The sequence below is a fragment of the Muscardinus avellanarius genome (assembly GCF_963383645.1).
Source record: "Muscardinus avellanarius genome assembly, chromosome: 1".
Taxonomy (NCBI): Eukaryota; Metazoa; Chordata; class Mammalia; order Rodentia; family Gliridae; genus Muscardinus; species Muscardinus avellanarius.
This window is the reverse complement of record NC_137786.1, coordinates 166,024,241-166,038,086: the sequence shown is the minus strand read 5'-3', so window position 1 is coordinate 166,038,086 and position 13,846 is coordinate 166,024,241. Positions and strand designations below refer to the sequence as shown.

The 13,846-nt window shown below is 37.3% G+C and overlaps 1 protein-coding gene across 7 annotated transcripts in view; it reads right to left on the bottom strand.

The window, feature by feature from the left end:
- The window catches only part of DLG2 (discs large MAGUK scaffold protein 2), a gene marked incomplete at both ends in the record, with an annotated part of 2,113,672 nt that extends 2,107,672 nt beyond the window's left edge, over positions 1-6,000 (bottom strand). For all 7 annotated transcript variants that reach the window (XM_080704556.1, XM_080704554.1, XM_080704555.1 and 4 more), the window contains one exon: positions 5,874-6,000. In XM_080704556.1, the coding sequence (XP_080560682.1) occupies positions 5,874-5,913 (40 nt within the window). The remainder of the gene's footprint in view (positions 1-5,873) is intronic.
- Between the last annotated feature and the right edge of the window lie 7,846 nt (positions 6,001-13,846).

The window sequence follows — 13,846 nt, the reverse complement described above, 5'->3', positions numbered from 1 at the left end:
CAGGTATTTTTCTTACTTTGTAAACTAATGAATATTGATTGCTAACTTTCAAAGAACCATTTTTCACTGTAAGTTATTGGTAAGTGAAAATTTTAAATAAATAATACGCTCTAGAAGGAGAAAGAAAGTTAATGCAACAGTTCGTAATTCTTTGTGCTATCGGATATCCTGTATTTTCCATATAAAGTAGTATATCTTATCACTGGATGTTATATTCTTTTACTTTCTTCACTTAAAGAATATAAAATGGCTGGGTATAGTGGAACATGTTTGTAATCCCAGTACTTGGGAGACCGAGACAGGAGGATCGCAGGTTCACAGCCAGCCTCAGCTACTTTGTGAGGCCCTCCATAACTTAGTGAGACCCTGTTTCAAAATAAAGAATAAAAATAGGGCTAATGGTGTAGCTTGGAGGTAGAATTCCCCTGGGTTCAATCCCCAGTATAGCAAAAAAAATTTAATATATTATATATAGTATATATTTTATATATACCTTATATATTATAATATATTACTTTAGTATCAGTTATTTTTGAAAATTAAAAAAGCACAATACCTTTGCTATTGCTTTCTGCCATGTTATTACAGAATTCATTTATAAAGTATTTTAACACTATTTTAGTAAACATAGTTATGTAGAAGGAATTCTGGTCCTCAAAGATTATATCAACTAAGACATACTAGTTTTTCATTTGAGGTGTTTTTTATTTATTTTTTATTTTGTTTTTTTTTATTTTATTTTATTATTATTATTTTGTGTGTGTGTGTGGTACTGGGGTTCCTGGAAGCCCTTCTACCTCCGGGCTACACTCCCAGACCTTTTTTTACATTTTTATTTGGAAACAGGGTCTCCTAAGCCAGCGCACGTGGCTGGCTTCGAACCTGCGCTATCCTCCTGTCTCTGCCTCCCAAGCGCGGGGATTACAAGCGTGCGCCACCACGCCCAGCTTGGGGTGTTTTTATTAAGGCATATGAAGAAGGACTACAAAAAGAGGCTAGTATTTATTTTAGAATGATGCTTTTCGCCAGGCTAGATGGCGCATGCCTGTAATCCCAGTACTTGAGAGGCTGAGACTAGAGGATAGCCTCGGCAATTAGTGAGACTCTCATCAACTAAGTAAGACCCTATTTAAAAATTAAAATAAAATAGGTTTGGAGGTGTAGCTTAGAGGTAGAATGCCCCTGGGTTCAATTCCCAATAACACACACACACACACACACACACACACACACACACACATTGGCTTCTCATCTGTAAAGAGAGGATTTGGTTTCCTGTTCACATGTAACTATTACAGCACATTTTGCAACAATACTACACACTTGTGTTGCCTTTTCTGCATTATAATTCCCTTTTATTTATACAGTGAGTTGAGATTCATGCAAAGTATCATTTCAAGGTATTGTCTACTTGAATATCAGGACCATGAGTGAAGCCACTATCTTTCATCATTTGCAACAAGAACAACATAAAGGGGGGGGGTGTGGGGTGGAGTGGGGAGAGCTGACTCAAACAGAAAGCAAACTGCAGAGCATAAGCAACGCTCTATTTATCAATGGCTTTTATCCAATGTTTTTATAAAGATAAAAGTCTTGTTTGGGGTGCACATGGCTACATAGCTTTTCTTTGGAGTCCTTACAGAACACGTACAGTGAGAGCCCTCAAATATTCAGTAACAATAAATTAGTAATCAGTATTTAGCTACTGACATGGAATTCAATAGAAAATTATGTTTTGATGTATAATGCTCCATTTTTTGCCATCTATTTTATCCCCAAATGACTTTAAGAGGCTAGCTAAAGCAAATCTATCCATTCAAAGCAGGGCACTAGGATTACTTACATAACAGCTTTTTACAGATTATTATCTCTCATTTTATTAGAGAAATTCAAACTACACATAGGCTTTAAGCCAAGATATTTATCACTCACTTAAAATAATGGCAAAATGCAATTCTTGTCAGTCATTTGTCTTTTTATTCCCTAGGTAACGGTGTCATCAAACGATTACATAATCAAAATGTAGAATTATCTAAATTATCCAACAATACTCTTCCTAAGTCAAGTTCTCAAAAGCTCAAGCGCTCAAAAAATATAGCTGGTATTAACTAAAGATATTATATGAATTCTTTAGATATATTATGATTTAGTTAATGGCCTTTACTAATTATCAACTAGATGACAGTATTTTTTTTTTTTTTTTTGGTGGTACTGGGGTTCCTGGAAACACTTCTACCTCCGGGCTACACTCCCAGACCTATTTTTATATTTTGATTTGGAAACAGGGTCTCTTAAGCCAGCGCGGCTGGCTTCGAACCTGCGCGATCCTCCTGTCTGCGCTTCCCAAGCCCGGAGATTACAAGCGTGCGCCACCATGCCTGACTGACAGTATTCATTTTTATTGAGAAATTTATGGTTTATCAATGTCCTCTAAAATATTGATCTCTGAACACAATGTTTATTTAAATTCTGTAAAACTCCATTCAGAGTTTTTTAATTCAATACTAGCTAAAATGACTATAGTTATTTGTATCATTAATTCTTGCTAGCCACATAGAATATTTTAAAGAAATTAACCCACAGGTAAAGTAATACTATATAACTTTTTCTTCTATCCCTACTCAATAAATTGGCTTTAAATTTTTCACTGCTTAATGTTTTTTAATTGTATTCAAACAATAAATTGATATTTTATCAATAAGAATATATATCTATAATGAAAATATGAATAAAATGTTTTAAGATTAAATCTCATAAATTTCTATTTAAAAATTTTTATATTAGTAACCACCATTATGAAAAAGTAATAAGAATGTCTACCAAACTCAGTTATTTCTTTAAAAATGTACTATACTGTTACCTAATATGTGTGAACCCCTAGTTTTAAAAATAAATATATAAATAAAATTTATTGTGTGGAATTGTGTTTTATTTTTTGTGTGTGTGGTACTGGGGGTGGAACCCAGGGGCTTTTCTAACTCCAGGCTATACTCCCAGACCTACTTTATACTTTATTTAGAAACAGGGTCTTACTAAGTTACTGAGAGCCTCACTCAGTAGCTGAGGCTGGCTTCGAACCTGTGCAATTCTCCTGTCTCAGCTTCGCAAGTGCTGGGATTACAAGCGTGCACCACCACACCTGGCTTGAATCAACTTTTTAAAAAAACTGTCTAGTTAGTTGTTTTGTTGGGGGAAGTATTTACACATATCTTTTGCTAATATTTTGTCTCTTAAAATATTGGGAAGAAAATAATGAAAAGCTGCTTATTTGCATAAATGCAAAAGATTTGTATATAAAGATATAAATGTATTACCATTTATTTTCATTATTCTTAATAAATAACACATTAAACATAAAACTAAACATTGTTTGACTAGGTTTATGACAAATTGATAAGAATTACAAAACACCAAAATTTTTATCATTAAATTTTCAATAAAAATTAAATCATAAACTTCCTTAAGAGAAGCATGGAAAATCAAAAAAGTGTTTGAAAAAGAAATAAATTGAAGAATACCTTAGAAGATGAAAAGGCCTCCCACATTCTTGGATAGGCAGAATAAATATTATCAAAATAGCTGTATTACCAAAAGCCATATACGGATTCAATGCAATCCTTGTTCAAAATAAATACCAATGTCACTCTTAGCAGAACTAGATAAAACTGTCCTAGACTTCCTATGAAAAAAAAAAGGACCCAGAATAGCCAAAGCAATTCTTAGCAATAAGAATCACCCTGGAAGCATCCCAATATCTAATTTCAAATTATACTACAGAGCTATAATAATAATAAACAGCATAATATTGCTACAAAGACAGAAACATAGATGAATCTAATAGAATAGCAGATATAGAAACACATTCCACACTTAAAGCCAATTGATTTTTGAAAAGACGTCAAAAACATACGCTGAAGAAAAGAGCCTTTTCAACAAACGGTGCTGGGAAAACTGGTTGTCCATATGTAAAAGGAATGGAATTAAACTCTAATCTTTTACTCTGTATAAGAGTCAACTCAAGATGGATCAAAGACCTAAAAAACAGACCAGAGACTTTGCATTTACTTGAAGAGGGTGTAGGACCAATTCCCCAACATACAGGCACTGGTAGAGACTTCCTCAATAAGACCCTCAAAGCTCAGAAACTAAAAATGAGGATGAACAAATGGGATGGCATTAAATTTAATATGCTTTTGTGCAGCAAAGGAAACAAATCAAGGCTCTGAAAAGAGAGCCTAAAGAATGGGTTCTATTCTACCTATTCTTCCAATAGAGGACTAATACCCAGAGTACAGAAAAAACTTAAAGATTAAAAAATCAAATAACCAATTTAAAAGTGGGCAATCAGACTGAACAGACACTTCTCACAGGAAGAAATATAAATGGCCAATAAATATATGAAATTTTTTCAACATCATTAAATATCAGGGAAATAAAAATTAGAATGACACTGAGAGCCGAACACACTTATAATCCCAACATTCGGGAGGCTGAGATCAGAGGATTGCGGTTCACGGACAGCCTCAGCTACTTAGTGAGGCCCTCTGCAACTCAGTGAGACATATTTCAAAATAAAGAATAAAAAATAGAGCAGGGGGTATAGCTTGGAGGTAGAATGCCCCTAGGTTCCATCCCCAGACCCGCAAATAAAATAAAATAACACTGAGATTCCATCTAATTCCAGTTAGAATGGCAATCATAAAGAATACAAATAATAATAAATGCTGATGTGGATGTGGGAAAAGAGGAACCGTTATATACTGTTAGTAGGTATGTAAATTAGTACAGCCACTATGGAGATCAATTTGGAGGTTCCTCAGAAGCCTACATATGCAACCACCATATGACCCGGCTATACCACTCCTGAGTATCTTTACAAAGAAATGGAAGTCAGAATATTATAGTGACGCATACATATTCATGTCTATAGCAGCACTATTCACAATAGTCAAACTATGGGACCAGTCTAGGCACCCATCAATCTATGAGAGGGTTATAAAACTGTGGTATATAAACAAAATGAAATTTTACTCAGCCATAAAGAATAACAAAATTATATCATTTGCAGAAAAATGGGTGGATCTAGAGAATATTAATCTGAGATTATCCGGTCTCAGAAAGTGAAGAGTTATATATTTTCTCTCTTATACGTCAGCTAGATAAAAATTGGGAAACAAAAAAGACTTCAGGTAAATGAGGAAAACACCAGCAGAATAGTAGAAGGGAAATTGGGAGGGAAGTAGAGAGGGAAAAGGGGGTTTTGATGAAGGCAACAGTTCAAACAATCCTATGTATGTCACCTATCAATAGCAATTCCAATATTATAAACAGGGAGGGGAGAGGGTGGGATTCAGAGGGAAATGTACCAGGTGCTCTGTGTGTGTGTTTCTGTCATACTGAACCTCAATATGCTGTATGGTTACAATGCACCATAAAGAAGAAGGAGAGGAAGGAGGAGGATACGGTGGTAGACAAAATTTTCTTTGATTATAAGCAGAATGTGCCCCAACATTTTTGTGTTGGGCAATCCCTTCTCTAGAAGGCAACTTCTTTCTTGAGCATATTGGTCCTCAACTTTTGAAACAAAGGTTTAGGATTTCTAATTGTGTAAGTACTCTTCCGATACAAAATGTTAATTTGCTATTTAACATATTTAATATATTTAATACATTTTTATTTTGTGATATTTTAAGTAAATATTAAATAAGAAAAAACATTAAATAAGAAAAAGGAAAAACAAATCTTTCCTTCCAGTATAAAGGAAAATAATTTCTATTTGAAATTTTGTTAAGATTAGTTTCTTTGATCGTATTATTCAAAGTGTTGGTCCAATTCTGACCATTAATAACATAAATAACTTTTGTAATACATACCTAGCAAAGCTTGGAATAAGCTGCTCTTAAAGATACTCATCACCTTTTTAACAGCGTTTTTCAACAACTGCTCCTCTGGTTTTCTCAGTTTTTTACAGTATTCTTCCAGTAATGATAGAGCTCGGTCAGTATCTGAAAAATATAATTTTAAAATTCTATCATATGATCTTTTTACATGAGTTAGCTAACAGTAGTTTACTATGTGCCTGTGTTCCTAATTTTATGACATAAAATAATTTAATAATTATAAATTCTACTCACCAATTCAGTCACTGTGGCACACACCTGTAATCCCAGTACTTGGGAGGCTAAGACAGGAAGAGCACAGATTTGAGGACAGCCTCAGGAACATAACAGGATACTCAGCAACCTAGCGAGACACTGTTTCCAAATAAAATAAATAAGTGCTGGGGTTGCAGTTTAGAGGTAGAATATCTCTGGATTCAATCCCCAGACATACACACACACACACACACACACACACACACACACACTCACTATTATATAAAATTGATAATTATACTCAAATACTTAATTTCAATCACTAACTTTTATTTCCTATGGTACTATCTTTCAAAAATATCCTCAACAGCAAAACAAAACAAAAAAATACAATGTTTACATAGTAAGGGCTGTTTCTATTTTAGAAAGAGAAAGAAAGAAAGAAAGAAAGAAAGAAAGAAAGAAAGAAAGAAAGAAAGAAAGAAAGAAAGAAGAAAGAAAGAGAAAGGAGAGAAAAAAGAGAGGAAGGAAGGAGGGAGGGAGGGAAGAAAGAAGGGAAGGAAGGCAGGCAGGCAAGCAAGCCATGGCATACACTTGTAATCCCAGCACTTGGGAAGCTGAAACGGGCAGATTGCAGGTTCACAACCAGCCTCATCAACTTGTGACACCCTCTGCAACTTAGTCTGACCATGTTTCAAACTAAGGAATAAAATAGGGCTTAGGATATAACTCGGGGTAGAAATCGCTGGGTTTAATCCCTAGTATCACAAAAGATAAAAAGAAAAATTCTACCTTAAAACTGATGACTCTGCAAAATAATGTCCAGATTCTTTAACACGGCCTTTGAAGCCTTGCTGTGATCATACAACCTATATTTACAGCTTTATTTCCCACTATATGCACAGTCTCCTCTTACACACAGTATGCCCAAGTCATATTGACTACTTATATTTCCCTGGCACTTACACACACACAAAATCTCTCTCTTCTCTTCCCTTCCCTCTTCCCTTCCCTTCCCTTCCCTTCCCTTCCCTTCCCTTCCCTTCCCTTCCCTTCCCTTCCCTTCCCTTCCCCTCTCTCTCTCTCTCTCTCTCTCTCTCTCTCTCTCTCTCTCTCTCTCTCTCTCTCTCTCTCTCTCTCTCCTTTTTATCACCTCTGAACTTTTTCTTGCTCTTTTTACTCCCTATACTGAAATATCCACCTCAGCACAACTTCTCCCTCTCCCTAGAATCAGTGCACTATATGGAAAAGCATTTGTTGTTAGCTAGACCTGGATCTAAAAACTACATACCAGTTGTGGATGACCTTTGTCGAGTTACTTAACCTCTTTGAGTTCCAGCTTCCTCACAGGTTTTATGATTCAATAAACAATGTATGTTCAGTGCCTAGCACAATATCTAGCACATAGAAAACAACTGATATGTTGACTGAAAACCTACCTTCCCTTAATTTAGCCCTCAAATACTATCTTCTATAAAGCCATTTTTGATGGTTAAAATTATCTCCCCTTCTTCAAACCCAGTTTGCACTCATAAATCCTGTAGCATTCTTAACATATACCACATTGTAGTAAGACTTCTTGAATAGATATTTCCATCTCTCATGAGAGAAAACATTCTTGAAAAACTTAACAGAGCAATGCTATCTTTGCATCTAATCAGTGATAACTGTCCTAGATCTTGAAAATCTAATCTTATTCCTCCTACATGACACTTGCAAAAAGAAGCTAAATACCAACTATAAAAACAGGCATTTATTGACCACTGTATTTCTATACAAAACATTCCTTTCCCCTGATATTGCTTCCTGGTTATGAAAAATCAGAAGACAACTTCCACAAGCTCCTAGCCTAGCATACACTAACTTAACCTGTAACTCTACCGACATACTCTGTCTTCCCTTCTGTTATGATGGATCAAACGTGCATGCTTCAACCGAAGGTCCTCTTCTGTACTTGAGCAGGCATCTAACCTCTCTTGCATACTCCTTCAGTGATCAATTGTTTTTCTTCTTTCTTTGGTATTTCCCTTCAGAATAAAAAATAACCTATCAGTGGCTTTTAAAATGTTCCTAGACTGACTCCTCATTTCTATTAGACTAACTACATTTCTCTGTTCTCCATTGTTGGCAAAACTTTTTGAAGTACTTACGATTCACATTTCTCTTTTTTTTTTCTCTCTTTGATGCCATTCCAATCAGCTTTTCCGTAACTTCTCTAAAACAGATCATCAATGTCACTTATCACCTCTGTACAAACAAACCAAGTAATCGATTCTCAGTCAACCCACTTGCCCCATTGGTGTTGAACCTTTGATACTATTGACTTCCATTTATTTATTTATTTATTTATTTACTTACTTACTTATTTATTTATCAGTACGGGGTATTGAATTCAGAAGCATTCTATGCCTAAGTTATATGCCCAGCCCTTATTTTTTATTTTGAAACAGGGTCTTTCTAACTTACTGAGGCTGGCCTAAAACCTGGGATCCTCCTGTCTCAGCCTCCCAAGTACTGAGATTACAGGCATTTTGCCACCACGTTTGGCTCCAGAAAGATTTTTTTACATCACAAATCAAATATATCACTCTATAATTCAGACCTTCCAGTGATTTCCCCATCTCACTTAAAACAAAAGCCTCCATCTCTGGCCTCAGCTCCTATACCTCTCTTCTTGGTCAACCTGTTTCAAACACATTATTTTCTGCTTTCTCAAACAGAACAAGAACTCTGTCCTGGGACCTTTCTACTTTTGCTTGTTCTGCATAAAACACTCTTCCCTCAGACAGGGACAGAGCTTGATCCTTTACTTCATTCATATGTCTGCTCAGGTAACAGCTTGGCAGTCAGGTGAACTTCAAGCTTACTCCCTCAAAAGGAGTGAGAATTTCAATCAGGCAATAAGAGAGAAGTATAAAGATGAATATGGGCTGGAAGCAGAGCAAGATGGCAGCTAAGTAAGATCCTCTAGTGACTGTCTCCCCAAAGACATCCCAAGTTGCACAGCTATTCCTACACCAACCTGCCTTCACAAGAGCTAAGAAAATGAGATGAGAGACCATGGTGCCTGTTCCTGGAATAATGAACCAAAAGATTACTGAAGAAGGCAGGAAAGAAAGAGTTCAGGAAGCCTGGGTCACTTCTCCTCCAACTTCAAATGTCCCAGAATGAAAAGTGATGCCTTTTGTTTGCGGAGGAAGAGAAACTTAAGTCTAGGCATTACAGTGGAAATTCAGTTCCAGGCCTGCCATGGTGAATATCAGAGCAGGCTAGAGCCCCATCACCCGACTGACTACCAGACCAAGACCCATGAACTGGCCACTAGCACTGCCTCCCCACCCTCCCCTGCTGGGGTGCAAGGCTCCAACGTTAGCCCAGCATTTTGTCTTGGAGCCCAGGGGGAGGCCCACTGCCCTGACACCCAACACCTGATTAAATCTGAAGGTCCTGTGGAGACCTGTGCACCAGTGGGACAGACTCAAGTTTCAGCCTGTATCAAATTCACCCTCCTCCCAAGACTATGCAGATCATGTGGCTGTAAGACTCAAGTGCTATTTAGCTTAGCACCAGCCTTGGTGAGGAAGGGACCTGTCTCTGCCATCCATTCCCCCAACCTTAAGCAGCGTGGCTATTGCTAGGTCAATGTTCACAGTTGGGGTCTAGACAGCACCAAGAGGAGAACTGAGCACAGTATGATGGTCTCAGCTTTGACCTGCATCACCACCAGCTGCATCACTGACCCTTTACATGCAAGAAACTGCACAAGTCCTGGCACTATGAGACCAAGACACAACCTAGATTAGTGTAAGCCTAGGCGGCCAAGGGACTGTCTTCACCAATACTACCCCAACCTCAGGCAGCATTAAGTAGTTCAAGACCCTCTTTGCTAGGGGTAGGACAGGGTGGTAAGCACAGGGTTTTACTGGGCCTGTAAAACCTAACACAGGGAAGATCTTAATATTCCCCATCCCCAGGCTGGGCTGCACAGATGGAGCCATTAGAGCAGCACCAGTACTGAGAGAGATATATGGCCCCATTCTATTGAACTTCTATTCTAGATAGCATCATCTGTAGCTGGTTGCAGCATTATTTGGCCATGAATCCTCCTCAGCAGTAGGCAGCCCACAGCAACATAGGCCTTGGACTACCCCAGTATTGGTTGGGGTAGGTCTTGGTGAGCTGTGAGCTCAGGGTACTGCACAGCTTGAAGACACTGGTAATCATGGGTGTAACCCAGGAGTCCGGGGCTGGTCCATCCATGGTGACTTTGCAGAGTCCTGTAGTGTCTGACTATAGGCCAGTAACTGGACAAGGCATTTGGGCCTAACCTGGCCCCAGGGAGAAACTTATGGGGGCAGTCTGTCTACTCTTCCAAGGCACTCGTATTTCTTTCTGAACAATACATCAGCAGTGTATCAGGGACAAACCTGGGCTTGTGTTGCCATGTAGTACTGAAACAGTGACAACACACTAACAGCAACTCCTTGCAAATCTGAACCTGGGTGCCATTCCATGTTGACATATTAGAAGTCACTACAGGCTCAGAGAAAATAAGCACCTTATTTAGAATTTCTGGAAAGATAAGCATAAACAAAGCCAGATCTGGAAGATTGGAATAATCTGTATATAATTATAATAATAAATAATAATTATAAATATATAATTCTTAAATGCCTAGATGATACACAAACAAGCATCAAGAGCTTTCAGGAAATTATAACCTAATCTAGTATTCAAAATAAAGTACCAGGAACTCATGACGTAGTAATCAGTAGGAGAGAACTCTTAGAAATGTTATAAAAGCTATTTTAAGGAAACTCAATGATCCTGAAGAAAACACAAAAGAACATTTCAATATTCTATCAGAGAAACTCAAAAAATAAGTGGAAACATTTTCTTTTTGGTAATACTGAAATTATAGGCATGCACCACCACTTCTAACTACAATTTTTTAACCTAAATTCTGATCTTAAAAACATGCGTAGCAAAATTTAAAACATGATAGAAGGCATCAATAGCATGATAGATAAAATAGAATAATTAGTAAGCTCAAAGACAGATTATTTATCTAAACTTGGTGGTACATACCTGTAATCCCAGTACTTTGGAGGCTGAGACAAGGAGGATCATAGGCTTGAGACCAACTTCAAAAATAATGAGATTCTCAATAACCTAGTGAGACCCTGTTTTAAGACAAAAAATAAAAAAAACTGGGGGTGTAGCTTGAAGGTACAATGCCCCTGGGTTCAATCCCCAGTACTCTCCACATTACATACACACACACACACACACACACACACACACACACACACACACAAACACACACACACACACACACATGGATGGATGGATGGATGGATGGATGGATGGATGGATGGAAGGAAGGAGGCACGGGTTATTTGAAAATGCACAATTGTAGGAGAAAAGAGAATGAAGAAAACATGGGATCTTTGAAACACTATTAAAATGGCAAACATTCAAGTTGTTAGGTTTCAAGAAGGACTTGAGAATGTCAAAGCAGTAAAAAGTTTATTCAAATAAATAATAAGAGAAAAGTTTGCAAATCCAGAGAAGAATACAAATATCCAGATACAAGAAGGTCAAAGGTCACCAGTCAATTTAACTTGACCAAGTCTACCCCAAAGGTAACTAATAATTACACTCTAGAGGCGAAAGATAAAGATTTTCAAGGATGCAAGAGAAAAGAAACAAGAACACCTATGGATGTCCCATTTTACCTAGTAGCAGATGTCTTAACAGAAACCTTGACAGACAAGGAGAGAGTAGCATGAGATTTCTACCACACTTAAGGGGGAAAAAAATGTCATCCAAGTATACTATACCCAGAAAAGCTATCTTTTAGAAATGGAGGCATAAAGACATTTACAAATAAAAAATGAGAGAATATATCTCCACCAGACCTTTCCTATAAGAAATGCTAAAGGATGTTATTTAAACTGAAAAAGATGTTAGTGAATAAGAAAACATAAGAAAGTATAAAACTTACAAGTAGGAGTAATTATACAAATAAAGAGAATACTGTAATATTGTAAATGTGGTACATAAATTATTCACATATTTAGTAGGAAGACTAAAAAACAAGATAATTAAAACTAATTAAAACTGATTGATATTTTGAAATAGCCTACATACAAACATATAAAATGGTATATCAAAAATTCAAAATGTGAGATGGGTATGGCGGTGCACACTTGCAATCCCAGTACTTGGGAGGCTGAGACAGGAAGATCACACTTCGCAGACAGCCTCAGCTACTTAGTGAGGCCCTCTGCAACTTAGTAAGACCCTGTTTTAAAATAAAGAATAAAAAATAGGGCTGGGGGTATCAGTCAGAGGTAGAATGCCCCTGAGTTCAATCCCTCACACCACACACACACAAAAAAAAATTTTTAAATATGAAGAGGAATGGAGTGTAAGTGGAGAGTTGTCTTATTAGTATATATTTTATTTTTCTTTTATTTGATTATTTATGTTTTCATATTTATAATTATGTTGCTATCATTTCAAAGTAGTTTGTTATAATCAAAATGTTTGTTGTAGTACTGGGCGTGGTGGCACACACTTGTAATCCCTGCACTTGGGAGGTGAAGACAGGAGGATCCCGCTGGTTCGAAGCCAGCCTTGCTGGCTTAAGAGACCCTGTTTCCAAAAATATATATATAAAATGGGTCTGGGAGTGTAGCCCAGAGGTAGAAGAACTTCCAGGAACCCCAGTACCACCAAAAAAAAAAAAATGTTTGCTGTAAGCCTTGTAGTAACCACAAAACAAAACTCTATAATAAATACATTGCAAATAATAAGCAAAGAATCAAAACATACTACTAGAGTAATTCACTTAGCCAAAAAGGAAGGCTGTAAGAGAAGAAAAAAGGAATAAAAAGGAGCTACAACAAAACTAGAAAACAAGATATATAATGGTTGTAGTAAGACTTTACCGAGAACTTTCTGGAAGATGGTGACTGAGAGAAGCAGCACTTACGAGTCCTGCTGACACTTGATCTCCATTGCCTCAAAACAGTGCTTTACATAGCCAGAAAATACTACTATAAATACAAGGAACAGAGAAAAAGAAGACTAGAAGAACAACCAGAGAGCAGAAAAGAAACCCACCTGCCTCGCGGCAGCAGGTCCCACACCAGCACCATCTTGCCTCACAGCACCAGACTCCAGAGACAAAAAGGAAAACAAGGAGCTGAAGTGAGCAGTTGCAGATCAGTCGGTTGTAATTCATCAGTTCTTCCTGCACAAAGACTGGCTAAAACTTCCAGCGGCCAACCTCACCACCCCCTCCAGGGATCCAGAGCACTGCTCAGTAACACCTTAAGTGAAGTCAAGGTGACCCAGAGAAGAACTTGGAGAAGGTGGGAGTGGGATCTGCTGTTGGACAGAAGCTCAGAAGATTCAGTTTCTGATCAGTGGAAAATGTGGGAGGAGACCTACACTTAACACTAAACCCAATGAGTAGGAATGTAAATGGCCTCAACTCCCCAATAAAAAGACATAAAGTGGCAAAATGGATTAAAAACCAGAACCCATCTATCTGCTACTTGCAAAAAACATACCCTTACAAGTAAAGATAGTACCAAACTCAAGGTAAAGGGCTGGTGCAAGGTAAGCCATGCCAACAGAACTCAAAGACAAGCAGGAGTAGCAACTATGATATCAGACAAGTTAGACTTCAAACCCAGGCTTATTAGAAGAGACAAAGAAGAATTTACCTATTATATGCA